The following is a 22,647-nucleotide window of genomic DNA, read 5'->3' as shown; positions in this document are numbered from 1 at the left end:
TTGCCCCAACCCTCAAGTTCCCAATTTTGCCTGGCGATCGTGTCTACTTCCAATATCCAGGAGGATTACTATATCTTTTTAGAGCCTGTCCTGGAACTAGCTCTTGTAGACCAGGCTGGCCTTGAACTCACAGAGATCCGCCTGCCTCTGCCTCCCGAGTGTCGGGGTTGCTCTTTTGGTATTGGACAAGCAATTGATATGTTTTTCTCTGAGGAAGAACCCTTCCCCCATTCTCCACTATTCTCACTTTCGTATAGTTCTTTTAATAGTTTTGGGGCCTTATGGGCTTTTCCCATACACTTTGGCATATTCATTGATGCTATCCTTTTTCAGCTTATGTTTGGACAGTCACTTAGGTGATAATTTATGGTTGCTTCTCTGGCACTTGCAATCTTTCTGCTTCCTCTTCTATTTCCAGAGCCTTACTTGTGGGAGTTGTTTTGTAGATGTATCCATTGGCACTATGTTCCATTACTATGCATTTTAATTGGTTGTAGATTTCTGTAGGGGTATCTATGACTAAGAAGTTTCTTTGGTGAGAGGTGAGGACTGCAGTTATTTATAGGTATAAGGACAAATGTTTACAGATTGTTGTTAAGGATTATACTGGCTTAGTAGATTCATGACTGTAGCTTTCGTAGACACTGTAAGAGGAGAGTTTCTTCTAAAGTAAACCATCTACGCTGAATTACTTTTTCAGGCATTGGTATCAATTCTTCTATTTTCCTATATTCCTGAGAAGTCCAACCTCTCCCTCACCAGACAAAAATAATAACACTACATGGGAATTGTTTTTTGCCTTGCAAATATATTATTAATCCTAAGCAACATTATTTGGGGATAATCAAGTCTATTCCAAATTCTTCAAATGATAACATTTAAATATCAATATTTTCTTTTTATACCAATAATTAAATATGCTTTTATAACTCTTAAATTCTCCCAAATGCATCATGTAAAATCAGTTTCCCTCGTGAGAGCTTATTACTAAACCACTATGACTATTCCTTTAAAAAAAGGCCTGATAATCTTACCATAATGAAAATGAAGGGGATCTTTATACTTTAAAATATTTGGATTCTCTCTACATATATATATATATATGCAGAGTATTTATTAAGAAATTTTGACTATACTTACATACAACCAGGTGTTCACAAACTGAATTACAATCCAAGTGTATTTCCCAACAGTGTAGGGAAAAGGTAAAACAAATGATATTAGCAGGAGGAAAAGAAGGAAGCAGGTTTTTTTTTCTGTCTCTTCTCTGTATGCGCTGCATAACAGTGAGTGTAGCAAAGGCATGGCAACATATTAATATTTTTTCTTTCTAAAGTGCTTCTTTTTGCTTCATCCTAAGTTTGGCTTACTTCATTGAGTATATATGAACTTTTAAACAATGACTTTAGTTTGAATAAATTAATTGATCATTCAAAAGGACTCTGGAAGACCTGGTAAGCATTACACATGAGGAATACATTTCTAGTCTTTTGACAACCGCTTTAGAGAATCCTAGAATTCTTTTCAAGGAGATACACTTAAATGCCAGTGATATTCTGGAAGAGTTATTTCAGCAATCTTACACCATAGATTTTAAAGGGGCGTTTTCTAATGATACCTGTCTCATTGTCAATAAGATATTTGGACATATATGCTCTCTCTCTCTCTCTCTCTCTCTCTCTCTCTCTCTCTCTCTCTCTCTCTCTCTCTCTCTCTCTCTCTCTGCTTGTGTTAGATTCACTATAGTTTTATTTCTGATTCAATTTTCACTTTATTTGTTGCAAAGCATGTCTATTTTCTGATTATCTATTCATCTGGTTATATCTTTTTCTTTTGATCTCTAAACCATACTGTTTTGGTTTCCATTTGGGCTGCTTTGTATTTATTATTTCTCTCTTCAGAGCACATTTTTACTTTTTTAAAAAGAATTATCAGCAGTTTTCTGTTTCTTCCCAAAGGACTGTGTTTGATATTTGAACAATTTTTCATTTCTTATTTTTAAATTTATTTTAAAACAACTTTTTCTCATTTTACATAACAATACCAGTTCCCTCTCCCTTTCCTCTGATGGCATTCTTAGCTCATGTATTGTGGAGAGCTAGTTTTTGCTAAGTTAAAAGCATCTAAGAGGGCTATATTTATTATTATGAGGTGTTAGTTCAGATGCAGAGTGGGGTAAGGAGTAGGTATCCCAGAAGGCAAAAACTAGCACAAGATGAAATATTTATACACTCAGAGTCTACAAAATTTCATTTTTTCCACAGTACTGAAATTCCAATCAGTCTCCACAGTCACAAAAACTTTTTCCCCTAGTTTTTTATTCTAAGCCCGAAGCAGCTTCTTTTTAGGAATTTTCATTCACAATCAAGAGAATGGAGGCAAGCTGTGTATGCTGCATAGGCAAGCAACTAAACATTCAAGAACAACAATTCATATTTATATATTTGTGGTTATTTTCTCTTCAACCTCCTCCTCTGACCGAGAGTCTCAACCCTTGAGTATATACATAAAAGTATTTGATTAGCTATTTTCAATATCTACTTGCAAACATCAAACAAAAGAACACAAAAATGTTCAATATAAGCAGAAGAGCAAGAGAGCTGTGGTCTCTGCCTCAAAGGGTGGGTCTATGATGTTGGACCAGTGAGGGAAAGACAGTTACAGTGCTGACTGACAGTTCAAATTTTGCTACATAATCTACAAAATTGGAGGATATCTGTAATGGATGCTAAAATTAACTTATATATAAATTTATATTTGGGGACTTTAGATATAAGGCTGAGTTTGGCTAAGAAAGGCTCTGCCAAACACCTTATCTTTATATACTTTTTCTATCTTTGTTCTAATATCAAGACTTTTAGCTTGGCAGTGGTGGTACATGCTTTTAATCCCTGCACTCGGGAGGCAAAAGCAGGCAGATCTCTGTGAGTTCGAGGCCAGCCTATTCTACAAGAGCTAGATCCAGGACAAGTTCCGAAGCTACAGAGAAACCCTAATCCTCAGAAAAAAAATCACTACACATTTCAAATAATGGTTTATTTTAGATGCTGTGATAGGGAAACTAACAAGCAGGCGTTCAGAACATGATGTTTACACACATGAAAATTGAATGAGTCGCAGTCACTATATTTGCTTCTTCCTGAATTACTGTTTTCCCTGATCCCATTAATAAGAGCCAATCACACTCAAATTAACTTTCCTGAATGTTTTGAACATCCCTGAGATGTTAGCAAATAAATTTCCATTAAGAAAAATAATGTATATAAACTAATATTTAAAGTCTCTAATAATAAAAACTTAAAAATTCATTTTTGGTACATTTTTCCAAAAAAATTTTCTAAAAAAATTTCAAATATTTTGTGTGTTTTTCATTCATTTGTATATTTTATTTACAGCTTCCTTTAAAAATCCGGTAATGAAATAGCCTGATGAAGGCAACTTGTGGAGGGAAAGGGTTTATATTTTAGCTCACAAACAGTTTAAGAGTACAGCCAGTGATCACAGAGAAGTCAAAACAGTAGGAACTTCAGAGGAATACCTACATGACCTCTCAGTCTGAAGAGCAACGTGATATGACGCATGCAGGCATTCAAGTGCTGGGTTAGGCATTCCATACTGGTCCAGCAAATGGAATGAAGCTGTCCCTTTCAGGATGGGTCTTCCCACTTTAATTAACCAATTAAGACTATCTCTCATAAGTATGCCCACAGGCCAACTCAGTGCCTTGATTTCTCAAAGCAGTATAGAAGAACTATGGGAAGTCTTCTCAATTCCTATCAGGGAAAGAAGTGCAGAGAGCTTCAGACTACCCATGAGTAAAGACAAGACATTGTGAAATTTAATTGTGCTGGGGTCCAGTGAAGGCTTGAGTTCAGGTCCTAACACTGGCAAGGAGCATCCACCCAAGGAAAATTTCTGATGACCAAGTGGATTGTGCTCGGGGGGCCCTAAATAGCTCATGTCATCTTTATTTATACTTATACAGAGCTTTTCTTACCTATGTTACATAACCAGTTTTATTATTGGCTTCTACCTTTTACTTCAAGAAATCACACATGCCTGGATCCCACTAGTAAGAGGCAATCCAATTTGACTCCCAGTATTTAGTTTTTCAGATCTGCTCTACCAAATACCCCATATACTTCCTGCAAAATAGTTTGAAGTTATAAAAAGCAACTGGTTGAAATCATCATGAGAGTAACCACACAGCCATGACAGTGGTTTCTTCAGAGAGAAATAAGTGCACACATGTTTAACTCTTGAAAGTATTCTATACTGTTGTACAGTTAAAAAATCCCCATCTAGGGAATGGTGCCACTTTCAAGAGGATATTTTTCTCAAGACAATTTCTTAAAAGATTTCCAATTGGTCAACTAAATCTATAATATTCCTCCACTGTCTTCAAGTGAGTCTTGGTCATGCCAAGTTGACAAACTAACCATTACAAGGTAGGGGTTTAGGTTACTATAATTGAAGAAGAGATTATGAATTTGAGAGGGGCACATGGAATAAGTAGAAAATAGAGAAATGGTGTGTACAAATAAAACAAATGCAGTAATCAGGGATAAGATTGTCTCTAATAATAAAATAAATGAAAAAAGGCACAACATTATAGCACATAATATGTGAATTATGAGATGGATGATCAGATCATGTGGTAAGAAAAAGACTGGCTAGAAAGATATTCTGAAAGCCAAATTAGGACAAAAGATGAAGAATATTCTAGAAATGTTATATACTCCAGCCTTAAAAATTTAGGTTAATATTTATTTTGTATATTAAAGACATATAAAAATAAATTAGTAGGGGTTACATATGAAGAAAGTAAAGAAATCTTCATAGTATAAGAAAAAAGACACATTGATGATATGATAAACAATATGATAAAACCAAAACAAAAGAATAAATTAAGGCATTTGTGCAAATGCCACTGCACACACCATATTTTTAACAAATTTTAGACTGTTTTAAGTCTACTCAGGATGGAATATATTCTGGGAAAAATATCACAAATTGCAAACAAAGAATCCTAAAATATTTGTCAAAAATAGAAATTGCTCAGAAAGGCACAAAATACTATGATGAATATATATTTTTCCATTACTATGCAGACCTCAGAGCATAGTGGCTCAATATCTATAAAACCATAAGTAAATGGTCACAAAACTACTGTGAATATACTACAAATTGGAAAGAAGAAATAAATTATTTTTTAAAAACAATTATACTTCAACTGATTAAACCAAATAATTGAAATTGTACTTAAAAGGAACAGATATAAAAATACAGTGAACAAGAAAATTCTGAATTGTTTTCAATTAATGAACATACTAAATACAATCATATGGCATGGCTGCTTTCAAAAACATGACAGTTAATAAATGTTTGAGACTATTGCCATCTCAGAATAACAGGATAGAAAACACTTAAAATGGACTGAAACCACAGGTTAGTATTGTGTGTGTGTGTGTGTGTGTGTGTGTGTGTGTGTGTGTGCTAATTTGCATCCCATTAAGACATGAGCATTAACAGAAAAGGCTACACAGCAGAGATTTCTCTGGTAAATATGTCTTCCTGTTTAATTATTCCTCCCCTCTCACTCCAGTGTACAAGAGTACTTAACATCCCATTGTTTACTCAAGTGTGGTGACATATAAATATTAATTTCTCCTTTATAAGTGTCCAGGCAGAGAAAACACCAGGATTATGTTTGACACTAAAAACTGAGGAAAAGGTGTCTGAACTTGTAAGGTTGACTCAGAAATTACTGTCTTGAAATTTGAATAATCATTACCTATATGACTAAGTCATGAATTATTGTTGTGATATTTCAAAAAATCTCAAAAACAAATGCCTATGTATCATAGTTTAATGCATACTAAAATAATAATCTGAAGATGAAAATCAGCTCTAGCCACAGACATCGTTTCTTTTTACATTTGTGAATGCATAATAGTATTGTTGGCCTCACCTTACTATTAACCCCAATGACATCTTAATTCTTTGCTTTATTTTTGCACTAATAGAGTTTTTTTTTTTTTTTCGAGACAGGGTTTCTCTGTGGCTTTGGAGCCTGTCCTGGAACTACCTTTTGTAGACCAGGCTGGCCTCAAACTCACAGAGATCCGTCTGCCTCTGCCTCCCGAGTGCTGGGATTAAAGGCGTGCGCCACCACCGCCCGGCTTGCACTAATAGAGTTTTATACATGATAACCAATTGCTGATGTTGAAATATAACTCCATCCCTTTATTCATTTTTACTTCCAATCTTGAGATAGGATCTGACTAGCCATTCCAGCTAGCCTTCTAAGATGGCCTTCAATTCACTCTGTATCCCAGTCAAGCAAAGAAGCTGCCACAGTCTTTTCCCAGCTTCTCAAATGGCTGGGATTACAGGCCTTCAGCACTCACAGGGAAAACCTTGTTTCTTTTGTTCACTCTTAGTAGAGTTTGTATAGAGCACAGCTCTTTACCCTCAAATGCAGAGATCTTATGTTCCCTTTATTATTCAACTAGATAAGAGCATGAGATCCACTTTATCTGTGTACAAGAAGTAATTCTTCATACGAAAATTAAATGCTCAACTCTAGTTGTTATAATATGAATAACGTACTAATTTTAAAGTGTATTTTTTGGCCTATGAATAAATGAATAAAATTACTTCAAAATACTGCCTGAAGAATGTTAGTACAGTTTAGCTTTTAATCATAGAGCTCCTATATACAAAATATATCTAGGTATTCAATTTTTTTGTTTTTTTTTATCATAATCAAAAGGAAAGACAAAGAAATACTAAAGTATGATCTCTATAAAACAAGACAATAAATCTTATTATGCTTACACAATATAGAAATTCTAAAACAAAATCTAACTTCTGCTTCAGGCATATTATTAAACAAAGTGAATGAAATGTTCTGTTATGAGAATTATTGTTATATATAATATTTTAAAAGTTCTAAAGCAAAATATTTAGAAATGCTGAAAAAGTTTTATGTAATTTTTATGAATTTTGATTTGTAAAATTTGATTCCAAATTCATATTAAGAAAATATATTTTTTTCACCTATTTTGTTTTCTCTCAATAATTTTTTAAAGTGTAATTTACATAAGTAAAGCTTTTTTTTGCTAAATGTTTATAAAAAATTTGAAACTTAAAATGGTTTGCAACCATAATCAGGACAAATTTTAGTTAGATTATATCATCACAGAAACAATAAAAGAACAACAACAACAACAAATATCTTTTTGGGGGGAGCTTTTGGTTGCTTCAGTGTCCATTGCTCTCTTTTAGTAGTCTGAGATAAACACTGTAGCCACAGAATTACTGGGGTGAGTACCAACGCAGCATGGTCTCTGCAGACTCAGAGGCTGACAAAAAAATCTTTAATTTAGAGAGAAAAACTAAAGACACTCCGAACATCTGCTGGTGAGTACAGCGCTGAAAGGATCCACTAGTCCCTAAGAGAAAGTGATGATGCCTCATAGACTTTAAAATGCCTGTTTATCAAAATGCTGGACATGCCTGCATGTACACGGTTGGTGGGCAGACACAAGACCGATTTTACTTTAAATGAAATTTTTCTTCATTTTATGTTCAAGAAATTATTTATAAAGCTCCGGGAAAGCAAGAATTCTGAACAGTCTGCTGAAAAAAGTAAACATCAAACAGAAAACACAAATTTATCAGAAACAACTCTGTTTTGCTGATCTCACATTGTAGGATGAGTGTCAAGCTCCCTTGTACAATCAAAGGTGAAAGAAGACACTCCATATAAGTTTTCAATATGAGTAACTAGAGTAACGACAGCTTTGCTGGAGCACTAGGTACTAATATTACGTGTATTCATTGAAGAACATGTTGGAATAATATCAGACAGAACTTAAGACTTAAGAGAACACAAGTTCCCAACACAGATGGTTGTCCCTTGGTTATCAGCGTCTCCTGGAAGCTGAGATTATAAAATTACTCAAGGTCTCTTCAGACATAAAACATATAAAATAAACTGTGGTATGGGCCTCTGGTTGGCATATGTGGTTGTGCTATTCATTCACATAGCTATTCTGCACAGCCAGGGAAACCTTTTGTTCCTCCTGAAATAGACACCTGAAAGCATTTCCATTTAATAGACTTGCCTGATTTCTGAAAAATGTTTTAGAGAACATTCTGCGTTCTATAAAATCTTGAATAAAATGAAAAGTTATTGACAAGAGAAACTTATGTCAAACAGGAATAGCAGTGGTAATAGAACCAAATGAAGAAAGTGTAACTGCCACCTACAGATGACAACTGTGACAACAGAAATGACATATATTTTTAGCGCATCACTTCCATTGATTTCAGAACTGGCATCACTTCCATTTGCTAATACAGAAAATTGGATAGATGATTTGATTAATATCACAATGATATTAATAAGCAAGATAAGACTAGAAAATTGAGGTCATTAAAGATGAAATCAAAAGCCAAGGATTACTGAATCTCTATAATATACTTCTTGATCATCAAAAAGGTGCCAGTTGGTGCATGATTGAGAATGATATCTCATAAACAGGAAGAAAATCTGCTTTATGTAAAATTTCTTTCGATTTTTCCCATTTGTCTCTTAAAAGTTAGCACATTTGAGTTTATGCCTTTTGGAAGTAGCTCAACCTTCCCTTGAAATGGTTTCATAATCTCATAGAAACTGGATCCACAGGAGCAGCAGTAAAACTACTTAATAAATATATTTCAAGTTATTTTATGTATGATTTTCGTATGCATGGATATTCAAGCTGTGTATTCAACTGAACTCTAATAAAGTAATTGTCCCTCATATAGTGGTGGTGAATGTTAATAAATGGGATGAAGAGTCTGATCCAGAGTATCCTAGTTTGATTTTAATTGCTGTGATAAACACTTTTGGGGGAAAGAGTTTATTTGCTTTTGAAGAAGAGGTCGATAGGCTGAAGGAGAGAGTGGTTTGGATGATTCCAAGAAACAGTGTCTTTCAGACATAAGAGGACTATGACTATCAGGAAATTCTGTCTGCATGCACACGACCTGTTGTGTTCAAAGCAGACAAAAGCTATCTGAAATAGAAATTTGCCAGACAGGGGAAAGTCATTATTCCATGATGGAGTATCCCTGGGTGTATATGTCAACCACATTCCAGGGCAGGTCCTATGGCCAAAAGTAGTTGACCAGCAGAATAGACATTGTAGGCATTTTGGAAAGATGAGTTCTTTTATAATCGTATTTTGTGTCTAGAAAATTGTCTTTGTATTTTATTTTTTGTACTTTCATTTTTGTTTTTATTTTCTTTTGATTTTGATGTTATTTCCACTTTCTTGTTTTGTTTCTTGGGTTTCTTTTTAGAGAAAGAATATTCAATAGTGTGGATAGTGATGAGGAGAGGATCTGAGAATAGTTAGGGTAATGGAAATAATATGATTAAAATATATTGTATGAAAAGAATTTTAAATGAAATAAAAATAAAAATAAAAATGAAATAGTTTGAATCAATTATTATTGTTAGTATTTTTATTAAAATTAAAGAGAACATGCACTGTTAATATGTGCCTTGAAAAAATTATATTATTTTTCAAAATAATATCCTGACAAACCTATGCCAAGAAAATATGAAATTCAGACAGTATCTAAATGTATCCTCATTTTTCTCACTTCCTTATCTCATAGATGAAGGGACAGGTGCAACAACTCACAAGAATCTCTGTCATGGCTATGTTTTTTTTTTTTTCAGAAAAGGCAACAAAATTACCTATGGGTAAATTTGGCTACTTTCAAAAGCTCAGCGAATAGATCAGGATTTGAAGTCTGTAAGTGTTTCCATATTAACAAAATAACATTTTACATTAATATGGAAATATTAGCATATTAGGAATAGTACACCTTTAATCATTTTGAATAATATAACATATAGAGTATCCAGAGTTCTTCCAGGTTCATATAGAACTCTAAATAACTTTTTACAATAAAGTAAGCACATCTGTAAAAAAAAGTAATTGACAGTAATAAAATGCCTAACAGCACAATTGAATATTCCTTCCATGATCTCTGTAGTGATGATAATTTCATATGAAGTTAATTTGCACATTTCAACAGCAAGGGAACTTTGAGATACAGCTTTCTAATGTCTAACATCCACCATTTCCCAATAGGTGTCAAAGAAGCTTATTTGAAGTGGCAGTCCATTTGCATTTACAACTTTAAGGATAGATTTATAGAGGTAAACAAACAAACAGCAGGGAACTTTTCTCTCCTACGTAAACATGGTGCATCACAACAACATAAGCTAATATGCCAATTGTCACACAGATACAACAAAAAATTAAAGGTAAAATTGAAGACTAGGTAAGCTGAGTTCAATTTACTTTAAATTTCCGAATATCAAAAATAATAGTAATTGCAATAGTAACAGGTAGAGTGTGAAGCATGTTTTGTATTATCAACATTCACTTTGTCTAATCTAAGTAAATGCCCAATTTATAATTCTAATAAAGCATACATAATCACAACCTAAACATGTCTACACAAATTTTTTATTACTGCAGCTAAAATATTTTTCAGGCACATTCATCTTATTAAAACATTAAAGAAATATTCCTACTAAATTTTGCTTTTGCTATTTGTGAGAAATTCTGACACATGGAGGAAAGCTTGCTAAATCCTATTATTTATTTTTGAAAAATAATCCAATATTTTTTAAAAAGTTGTGAAATTTCGGAGAGTTGACCAATACTGTCAAATAACAATAGAATCAGAGTTAACATATTGAACTAAATGTGGAAAAGAGAATTTTAGGTACAAAACACTAGGCAGCTATATAAAGATGTTTTGCCAATAATAAAAGTTTTCATAAAATTAATTTTAATTCTAGGTAAATAAATGAATAAATAATCAATTATTACACTGTTCATTTGTCTCCTATATGTCTTTTAACATTCAGTTTTAATTAAATCCAACTTAATAAACACACGTTTCAGTCGACTTTGTATGGCAATAATTTTTGGAAGTCTTTGGGGTATGCAAATGCCTGCAATTGTAAAGGGAATTGTTTTCATAGTGTAGTTTAACCTATTTCAGGGTCACTGGGGAATGAGTGAGGTGCCTGTGCTATTGGTGTATCCTACACCAGGCATGTGGAGGTGGTTTGGTTCCAGCACAGAGAGATTACCTCCATTCACTCTGCCACTGGGCCAATTAGGACACAGGTTGTTCATTAGATTAAAATTCTATTGGGAGCTAATAACCTGCACTTGGTGTAAAGTGGTGAACTGATGATAATATTATTTTATATTTGAATTCAGTTCAGCTTTATAGAAATGCATGGACATCCAACCGCATTTCAAACAAATTTTTTTATATTGAAAGCCCAGGGGAGGAGAAATCTTATTCCTATAGATTCTCAGTTGCAAATAAGAAGTCTTTACCAAAGAGAAAAATAGTATTTTAAAAGGCCACATTTAAAGGAAATAACCATTGTGAATAGGAGTTTTGTTTATCTTTTCTTTTTAAAAATATTAACCTTATAACTGATAAATACAGGGGAAGTAAAAAAATAAAATTCAATAAAAAATTCATAGGAAAATTGGCATAATTTGCATGCAGACCAGGGGCAAAATCAGAGATGTGAAGCTAATTTTTTCTGGGAGACATGTAGTAAGACAGCCACAGAAACAATAGAGACATGTATGAAAACTATTCACCATATATATAATTATAGATTCAATTAATATTACTTTTCTTCTCCCAAACTCAATAGCTAATTAAACACACACATACACAGATATGTTTGTTAATTTATCCCATAATTTCCAATGGAGTTTGTTCATATGAAAAAAAATGAGATTAAAAAAAACATTACTCTAGTGAGGAGCAAAGAGCAGTTTCTTATTGCTGACTCAGTGTATCACTGCAATTTCTTATAACATTTTCTATCAAAGGCTTATTCAGTGCAATTTCATTTTTTCTGCAGTCTTCCTGATGATTAAATAATAGATTATGAGACAACCAAGGAGAAATTTAGATAACTATTTTAGATTTAAAGCACCCTGAATTAATCCATTTATCACAGGGAAACTTACACAATTTAGAAGGAGAAATTTTTTCAGGGATTTCTGTTGATTCGCCGATAGCCATTAGATTTGCACCTTATGGGGCAAAACAGAGGTCAAGCTCACCGATATCTGAGAGACAGAGCCTGACATTTTGGAGACATGATGTCCTTTCTCACAGTTTCCAGTGGCAACACTCACGCCACTTAAACCAACTGTCTTACCTCCCACTAACACAGACTTTTGAGGTATATGGAAAATTCTGCCAACTTTGTCAGAGCAAGAACTGAGCAAAGATTATTGGATGACGCACTGAAGTTGAAATGGCCAGAGTTTCTCAAAGAAACCAAAAATGCACTATGGTTGTGTAAGAAAACATGGTAGATGATATATTTATAATGATTCTGAACGTCTATCATGTTTTAAGTGTGTTAAGAATTGTAGAAATGTGTTAATGGAAAATATTCAACATATAGTCACAGATTACCATGAAAAACCAGTTTTATCTTGCAAACCAAAGAAATTAATATGCTCAGAAGACCCTCAATGTTCAGGTACTGGGCCTGCCCAACCTTACTTTCATAAAATAAATAGAATCATAACTGATTCAGAATTTGCTCCTGAGACTGAGGAAATGCAAATGAAGTAGGACTACAAAACCAACGACAAAGTGAATAAACTATGGAGACATAGATAGAGGAAGATGTAGTTATGTCTCCCAGCATGCTGGATTCTCTGGTATTTGTTTTGCTTTATACTGAATAACTCAAAAAATTGTCATAATGGCCATAGCTTTGCTTACTTATAGTCTATGAGTAATGATACATTTTCATAAATATAGAACCAATCACGTCCAGATATACATGTTAAAATATATATCAGTGTTTTGCAGGAAGTGCCACTACTAACAGCCAAATCGGTCTCATAGATTAGTATTAAAAGTTCAAAACAAGAGAAGTGACTCATATGTGTTTTCCAAGCACCCGACTGAAGCAGGAGCATCACAAGTTCAAGTTCAACCTAGGCTGCTAAACAAGACCCGACTTCAAACCCCACACAAACTAGTCATTCTTGAGAGAACCCTGAAAAGACACTTATCTTTCAAATATTGCAAAAGGTTTATTGGATGGATAACATTAACTTAGAAAATAAAATTCAATGTCTTTAATTACTCATCTATTCATGTAGGAACTTAGGGAAGGCAACATAAAGAAAATATATGTATTTCAGGTTTAGTCAACATAAGCAGAACTTGGGATGTTTGCATGTTATATGTTGTAACCTATCCACTCACATATGCAAAGGGTTTCCTTATAAACCTTTTCCAGCCTCCATGTAAAACATAATCCATTTGTTTCATTTTCTAAGTATTAAATTTAAGTTATTATTATAAACAACAAAATTATGCCTAAATAATTGTTTCAAAATGCCCCTATCTTCAATTGGATGCTATGCTCTAATAATATTTTACATTAGAATGAAATGTAAGTTTTATTTAAAACCTTTATTCATTAGCACAATACTTTAAAAATATCCTTCAAATTCAATACTTTGGCTATGAAGGAATAAACTTAAAAGTTATTTTATTAAAATGTATAATTTAATTGAATCATGCTGAATAAAACTTTTTCTACTTTCAAGTACTGCAGAACTTAATTTTCTTGGTTTTCTTTCTCAAATCTGATGCATGATATTATGTACTTAGCAAATGCAACCTCATTGCCAGATTCCACAACACTATGAATTTCCAGCAACTACACTTTGTTTTGGATAAGTAAAGCATCTATCTTTTTCATTGATCTTGTGCATATGAGATGTTATTTAAAGAACTTCTGTCCTCAGTGCATGAGGGATTGTAATTTTTTTGATGAAATAAAACTGAACACTATATTTTTAACCAGCAAGATCTTCATGCATCCCTGAAAGAAGTGGTAAAAAAAAAAAATCTTATTTTTTACATGGAAGCAGATACTGATTCATGAGAATTAATTTTAAGATGAGTTAAAATACTGTCTTAAAGACAGACAGAAGCCCCTTAAAATCTATTTATACAAGTCTCTCTGGGCCATTATTAGCGCTTAATGGTTTACATGAAATATGTTTTACATTATTAGTACCTTGTTTCAGATAACAATATTTTCAAAAACATATGTTTTAATGAGTACTGGACTCAAGTGGTGTTATAGTTTCATCTGGAAAATAAAGTAAAATATTTTTCAGAGCCCTCAATTAAAATGTTTCCAGCTTTTCTAGCTTAGTAAATAAATTTATGTTTTTTACTAACTCCCTGCTGACATTCACATTGATTTTTTTCATTTAAGTTGTTTTCCTCAGTTATTTTATTTCAGGGATTTTTATATTTTAGTTTTAAGAAATGTTTTTATCCTGATTTAAAAATGCCTTTTTCTATAAAAATCTTTATACTTATTCAGCCTCAGTGCCTAAAGCATTTAATCAACGTTATGATATTAAAGCAAGTGTTTTGGAGAACGTTTTGCTTAGCTCCATTTTGGATCGTAGAAATCACAGTCCTTGCTCATCTTCGTACAGAGGGTACTTTTTGTCAGTGTCCTCTAGGCCAACTGATTTGTAATCCTGTTTTGAAATATGTGAATGGTAGGTGCTATGTTGAATTTTTTTCATTTTTTTGTACACCCTGGGAAAAAGTCAACTCTCTGTATTGTAATCTACCTAAAAATGAATATTATTGCTTTAATTACATGCATTAAACAAACCGGTGAATAGAAGGTACCAAAATGCAAAATACGAAGGCTATACTATGTGGTGCAGAGGAAGAAACCAACATATATATTCAAACAAAATATCTGTTTTAGTGACAAAGGATGTGACGATTGGTTTACATTTTCCCAAGGCAAAAAACATCTTATGGCTCATCCGAAATGCCATCTCCTTAAAACTATTTGGACCCTCACTGAAATGCCCAGCTGCTTAAAACCCTGCACATATGGAATGAAATTGTGCCATATGCACAAACATTAAAAAAAAAAAAACTCTATTCTTATTCTTCAGATTCTCTGGCCTCTGCCCTCCAGACCCTTCCTGCCTTTCTAATCTACCCACTTACCATATGTAATTCTGAATACAACTCAGAATGCTTAATCAAAAGAAGAGGGCTTTGTAACATCTTCTGAAATATTCATATATTCTTGCCATTCCTGAGCAAGCATAGCCTTCGTCCTGCTTCAGGCCACATAAAAGTTTTAAACACATTGACACATTTTGATATGCTGGATAGTATTCTTTGATGTTAGCCTTAAAATATTGGCTCAGAGAAAATAAAATTTATACTGGATGGGATAGAGTAAAAAAGAAATAAGTGCAACTTATTTTGAAAATAATGAACTTTATTTTTTTCTACAATTTGTTTAGTTGGCAATGGCTATGCCATGATAAAAACTTCAGATACACTAGTTTGAATGTGAATCCTCTCAATTCTAGAAGGAAAGAAAAGAAGAGGTAGTAAATACAAACTGCTACCATTTGTTGAGTCTAATATTTTTAACTATTTCTTTTAAATTTTGTACAGAGAATGTACTAATATAAATGATTGTACTAAGCATGCAAGCCTGCCTTAGAATTATGATTGGCAATTATGCTTGATTGTCCCAAAACATGTTTGCACAGGTGGCTTTAGGAAACAGAATGATAACTATTACATCTTTAAAACCTTATCCACTCACCTAGAATTTTGCTCCTTGTTTCTTTTCCTCAAGTTATGCAATCCAGGACTTTAACTTGTTCTGCTTTGGAAAAGAACATTTTTTTTTTAAATATACCAGTATAGAGTTATTTTTGACATACAAGCCCCAGGATAGTTTTTTTTGGTGAGGTTAGCCAAAGTTCCAGCATCTTACAAATATTTGCTGAGTCTTAAGCTTCAACATTCATGATAAACTCCAGTGATAGAATTAAGCAATAGTAGGACGGCAAAATAAATGAATCAAAATTATAAGCCCTAAAATTAAAATTTGTTCATGGAGTACTAGGCCTCCCCAAATAAACTCATTCAGTGAAATAAAATTATCACCCTGCCGTAGAAGGAAGCTTCTATCCTGGCTGGTCCTATAGTTTCAATCCCAAAGAAACACACAAAAGTTTATATTTAATTATAAACTGTTTAACATATTAGCTCAGGCTTATTATTAACTATCTCTTACAACTTTAATTAACCCCAAATTCTTATCTGTGTGTAACCATGTGGCTTGAAAATTTTCTCAGTGAAGCATTTTCATCTTGCTTCCCCTGCATCTAGGTGGCAACTGCAGCCTTTCTTTTTCCTAGAATTCTCCTAGTCTGGTCAGCCCACCAATACTTCCTGCCTGACCACTCGCCAATCAGTCATTAATTAAACCAACACAAGTGAAAAATATTTATCTGGTACAAGAGCATTAGCCCAAATCACTTCCCTTTTATTTTCTTCTCAAAACTAGAACTCTGAATCCAACTTCCTTTGTTTAGCTCTGCCTTGACCATTATCCATTAAACTTGTAACCAACACTCTAAAAAAAGATAAACTTCAATATTCTATTTTGGGGAGAATGTGGGTATAGTTTTCTAGGTTCCTTCCTGCTGATTGGGGTGCTGATCATCTTATGGGAACTCAAAGAAAATTTAGGATCATGGTCAAAGTCCTGACTGGAGTATTCTTTGAGACTGGATCATCTCAGCCACTAGTCTTGAGGTTGTTCTGGATGTAGAACTCAGAAGAAATTACCTCATCCAATAGCCTTTTGGATACTGACCCACTTTGGGTATGGTCTCATGTACTATAAGTACGGATGAAAAGTGTGCACAGCCGCTTTTCTGCTGGATTCAGTTCCTAGTTCCCAGCACATGCAGAGGACTGTGGATCGCTACCCTTACTGTGAGTCTATCCCCAAATAAATAAACCTTCATTATACTCCGTTCATGGCTATCATGGGACCGTGTGGTTCTACTATATCCTGCAATTCATTGAAATGTGGTGAAGCAGATGCAGAGGCTGTCCTGTAGAAATTGTATGTGTTACACCTTTTCCGGACAAGAATAAATTTTCATTAGCTTTACTCAGAATTATTGACTATGGAAAAATTCCCAGCTTTGATTGATCTATACTTCCACCTTGCTTTTCCAAAGCCTATAATGCAGGTAAAATCTACAGTAGATCTGTTTTGATTTTCTCTGTCCTTTGCCAGATAATTCTAAAAACGTATTTCCCGTGATGATAGACAAGAGTTTGTAGCTTCTTAGTTGATTCTTTATGGGAAAGAGTTGGAGAGCTAGGTTTAATGGAAGAATGGGAAGTTATAAAAAAAAAAAAAGGTAGTCCTTACAAAAGAAGGCAAGGATGAAGGGACTTCTGAATATTTTGAAATACTGAACCAAGACCAACAGTAACTTTAAAAACAGAATGCTCATTGCTGCTAAGAGAAGAAAAATTGTTAGTTTTCTTATTGTAAGCAAAGTTCCCACTTTCTACTTTCTTCTTTACTTCTCTTTATGGAAATGCCTCTAGGATATGTCATTAGTGCATTGGCGAGCAGGTTTCTATTTAGCAACTCTCTGCTGCAGTGCCATTATGCATCAGCAGAAATGAACACTGTGAACAAGGTTAATTTTTAGAAACTTGCTAATATCCGAACTATGGGTAAAAAGAAAATGGAACACGATGCCATAGGAAAGGCCCTGGAACTGGGAAACCTAAATCTCTTACAGTGGAAGTACACAATGCATATAAGTTATATATTAACAGAAAGAAGAAACAGGAAAACAATAAAGTGCCCAGAGTATACTTGGGGAAACCCATTGCTTTTAAAGAAAATAGACAACGTCACATGTGTAAAAAGGTCCATGAGACTTGATAAATGTTCCTAAGACATCTACGGTTGTTAAAAATCATTTCAACTTTTGAGTCTCAATCCTAGCTGACTCTCACTCTTGAGCATGTCCTCCTTTCAGGTTTTCTATTTCTGTTCTCAACTGTTTATGGAATATTTCATTAAAAAAATTCATCTTTTTCTAAACCAATATCAGTGGAAAACACTATTGATGTCCACATTGTGATATGCATAAAATCTCTAATTTTAAATCAATTTTTTTATAAACAAGTACTTCTGTATTTCTTACTCTAAAAATAAAATAAAATCTAAGGCTGGACACCAGGACCCGAATTATCTGTGTGGCCTGTGTTTCCCCATGGGACCATAGTGTCTGAAGCTCATGGTGACATTATGAGCTGTAGCCAGGGAAATGTCTGGGCCCGTGGCCCCTACTGAAGCTAGGGTCTGAGTTGATACCTGAGATTCTTGTTACAATCAAGAGCTGTGTGGAAACCCGGACTCTGGTCAGACACCTGAGACTATGTTGGTGTCCAAGGGCCATGCTGCAGACAGGTCTGTGCTGATTTGGGTGGCTTGTCACTGGGGCCATGGTGATGTCTGGGCCTGAGCTGCTGCCAAGGGCCATGTCTTAGTCCATGTCCCTGCTGGGATCTGTGATCTCCGTGGCCCATGTTACCACACAAGGAAATAGAAAATGTGCCTTTAGTAAGAGAGCTTCCTCCACCCCCATGGCAAGGGCATATATGAACAGGCTCCAGCACTTGCCTGAGAGGGGTGATCCAAACTGCAGGACATCCCAAGTCAACTATCACTCAGACCTACTTCCAGGGTTTTTTTTTTTTTTTTTTTTTTTTTTTTTTTTTTTTTTTTTTTTTTTTTTTTTGGTTTTTCGAGACAGGGTTTCTCTGTGGCTTTAGAGCCTGTCCTGGAACTAGCTCTTGTAGACCAGGCTGGTCTCGAACTCACAGAGATCCGCCTGCCTCTGCCTCCCAAGTGCTGGGATTAAAGGCGTGCGCCACCATCGCCCGGCTTCCAGGGTTTTTAATTGGCCTATTTTAATATCTACCCCATCTACGACCTGTCCAAGTGCATGATGGGGCTGGCCCTGCAGAAACATAGCCACAGGATCTCCATTACTTGGGGCAACAGCAGGATATCCAAGAGGATTTCAGTGAGAACCCAGTGATGGTGCTGCACCAAAGGACCGAGGCCTTGAACCTGACCAACAAGTCATTGCAATGAACATTTGCAAGTAAAGCTAAGTGGACAAAAGGGGCTACTGTGTGACACACTGCAGATCCTAATGCCACTAACTTGATTGAAAAGGCAATGGAGAGGCAGGAAAGATAGAAGAGCAAAATGGGTTTTTGTTTTGTTTTGTTTTTAATTAATATTTTTAAATTTTCTTTTCTGAGGGAATGCCATGGGGCATTTCTTAGAATTCTACAGAAAAACAAAGTAATATTTATAATACATGTGAACCAGTTTTATTTTTTGTGTTTCTACTCTAAATTTTTATGAGATATTTTATAAACAAATTCATGTTTTTATAAACAAACATCAGTAAAGAAAATTATTTGAGTCCACTTTATAAAAAAATAATGAAGTATGTGTGAAATAGCCTATTCTTAGATCAATTTATCATAACCAAATATTTATAATGAGCAACAAATAATATTTAATAAATCAGAATTTGGCTACAGGCCTACTGAAAATGAAAGTGTAGCCTTATGCTTTAATCACTTCATATTAAAACTTACTCTCAGTTAATAATGTGTTTCCCCTTAATACAGTGTTTGCCTGGCATGTGCAAGGCCCTGGGTTGATTCCCATTACTACATAAAATAGAAAAAAAATAAAGGCAATACAAAGAAAGGGAATTTATAAAGGGAAAGCACAGATAATAAGGGCAACATTGAATAAATGGGACCTCCTAAAACTGAGAAGCTTCTGTAAAGCAAAGGACACTGTCATTAAGACAAAAAAGCAACCTACTGATTGGGAGAAGATCTTCACCAACCCCACAGCAGAAAAAGGTCTGATCTCCAAAATATATAAAGTACTCAAGAAACTAGACTTCAAAATGCCAATTCACCCAATTAAAAAATGGGGTACTGATCTGAATAGAGAATTTTCAACTGAAGAAGTTCAAATGGCCAAAAGACACTTAAGGTCCTGCTCAACCTCCTTAGTGATCAGGGAAATGCAAATCAAAACAAGTTTGAGAAACCATCTTACACCTGTCAGAATGGCTAAAATCAAAACCACCAATGATAGCCTTTGCTGGAGAGGATGTGGAGTAAGGGGAACACTCATCCATTGCTGGTGGGAATGCAAACTTGTGCAACCACTTTGGAAATCAATGTGGCGGTTTCTCAGGAAATTCGGGATCAACCTACCCCAGGATCCAGCAATACCACTCCTGGGAACATACCCAAAAGATGCCCTATCATACTACAAAAGCATTTGTTCAACTATGTTCATAGCAGCATTATTTGTAATAGCCAGAACCTGGAAACAACCTAGATGCCTCTCAATGGAAGAATGGATTAGAAACTGTGGAATATATATGCATTAGAGTACTACTCAGCGGTAAAAAACAATGACATCTTGAATTTTGCATGCAAATGGATGGAAATAGAGAACACTATCCTGAGTGAGGTAACTCATACCCAAAAAGATGAATATGGTATGTACTCACTCATTAGTGGATTCTAGCCATAAATGAAGGACATTGAGTCTATAATTCATGATCCCAGAGAAGCTAAATAGGAAGGTGAACCTCCCCCCAAAAAGTGTAGTTATCCTCCTGGAGATTGGAAGTAGACAAGATTTCCAGGCAAAAATGGACATCTTGGAGGTGGGGTGGGATGGGGGTAAGGGGAGATGGGGAGAGAGAAGTGAGAAGGGGAGGATAGGGAGAACTTGGGGGAATAGGACAGTTGGGATGGAGGAGGAGTGGATATGGGAGAAGGGAAGTATATATCTTAATTAAGAGAGCCATTTGAGGGTAGGCAAGAGACCGGTCTCTAGAGGGGTTCCCAGGTGTCCAAGGAGATGTCCCCAGCTTATTCCTTGAGCAGCTGAGGAGAAGGCGCCTGAACTGGCCCTATACTATAGCTCTGATGAATATCTTGTATACCACCATAGAACCTTCATCTGGCGATGGATAGAGATAGAGACAGAGACCCACATTGGAGCACTGGACTGCGCTCCCAGAGTCCAAATGAGGAGCAAAAGGAGAAAGAACATGAGCAAGGAAGTTAGGTCCGCAAGGGGTGCGCCCACCCACTGTGACGGTGGGCGAATCTAATGGGAACTCACCAAGGCCAGCTGGACTGGGTCTGATGGAGCATGTGATCAAACCGGACTCTCCGAATGTGTTGGACAATGAGGCTGAGAAGCCAAGGACAATGGCACTGGGTTTTGATTCTAGTCCATGTACTATCTTTGTGGGAACCTAGTCTGTTTGGATGCTCACCTTCCTAGATCTGGTTGGAGTGGGGAGGACCTTGGACTTCCCACAGGGCAGGGAACCCTGACTGCTCTTTGGGCAGGAGAGGGAGGGGGAAGTGGAATGGGGTGAGGGAGAGGGAAATGGGAGGAGGGGAGGAGGTGAAAATTTGAAATAAAATATTAATAATAAAAAGAAAAAAAGAAAAAATAAAATATGGTGGGGAACAATAAAAAAAGAAATGGGGACAGGGAAATGAAAGAATAGAGAAAACTATACTGTAGTAGTCAGTATATAGTGGAACCAAATTGCGGCTTTCTAATTGCGAATGTATTCTTGGTCTATAACAAAATTCTGGAGTAAAGTAGCAGGTTCCCTTTTTAGTAGACACTTCCTGTCTGCTGCTGGAACACATCAATCATATCTTTATCCTCCATTTCCAACTGTGCGGGTGTGTCTGTTTCATTGATTGGCTGCCCATCAAACCGGAATCTGATATGCCTCATTGACAAACCCTGTCGTTCACAATAGGCTTTCATCAGTTTACTAAGTGGTGTATGCCTGTTAATTTTAAACTGCCCCACAGAGCCATCCTGCCCCGCCACCTTCAAATTCATATGGTCGTTGTTCTTGGTCTTGACTCCTTCCTTGGGTTTCTCGTCGGCCATGGCGAATGCTGGAGTCTCCTCAGCTGCTGCTTCACAAAAGAGGCACCAGGTCCGCACTGAAGGAGCACACAGGCAGCACCAGGAGCGGCAGAAGAAGGAGGCGGCAGCGGCAGAGGAGGTAGTTTGGAATTTCTTTTTAGCATCTATCACCAAATCATTTCTAAGTACTTTGTTTCTAGGTTTCCCTCTAAGTTTAGTTCACAGCAATAATTTCAAATAGAAATATACCATGACATGATTTATTCATAGTATTTGCACCTCAATAATGAAACATATAAAGATACTGCTAAAGATACTAACCTGAAATGAAATGTATTGACATGATATGATACTATGATACTATTATATAATACTTATTTCAGCCTGAATGTAAAAGGTGAATTGAGATTCCATCTCACCCTGCTCAGAATGACTATCATCCAGAAGACAAACAACATCAAATATTGACAAGGGTGTGGGGAAAAGAAATCGTGATATAGTGCTAGTAGAGATGGATAAGGATCCAGTCACTAAGAAAATGAGTATGGAATTCTCACAATAGAAGAGTTTTATGATCCGGCTCTAGCACTCCTGGTAAACCTGGAAAGACACATGCACATCTATGTTTACTGTGATACTATCTGCAGTAGCTA

The 22,647-nt window shown here is 35.3% G+C and overlaps 1 protein-coding gene across 2 annotated transcripts; it reads right to left on the bottom strand.

The window, feature by feature from the left end:
- Window positions 1-21,727: 21,727 nt before the first annotated feature.
- Window positions 21,728-22,015, bottom strand: LOC119819471 (small ubiquitin-related modifier 2-like). 2 transcript variants are annotated; one of them, XM_038337692.1, is made up of 2 exons: window positions 21,862-22,015; window positions 21,728-21,804 (listed from the first exon to the last, which is right to left on the bottom strand). In XM_038337692.1, exons 1-2 carry the CDS (start codon window positions 22,013-22,015, stop codon window positions 21,728-21,730), a joined length of 231 nt encoding a protein of 76 aa, XP_038193620.1. The 2 variants fall into 2 exon arrangements, with proteins under 2 accessions (XP_038193620.1, XP_038193618.1); XM_038337690.1 differs by having other exon boundaries at window positions 21,728-22,015.
- Between the last annotated feature and the right edge of the window lie 632 nt (window positions 22,016-22,647).

This window comes from Arvicola amphibius, chromosome 7 (genome assembly GCF_903992535.2).
Source record: "Arvicola amphibius chromosome 7, mArvAmp1.2, whole genome shotgun sequence".
Classification (NCBI taxonomy): domain Eukaryota; kingdom Metazoa; phylum Chordata; class Mammalia; order Rodentia; family Cricetidae; genus Arvicola; species Arvicola amphibius.
The sequence above is the reverse complement of the archived record's forward strand: the minus strand, read 5'-3'. Positions and strand labels throughout refer to the sequence as shown.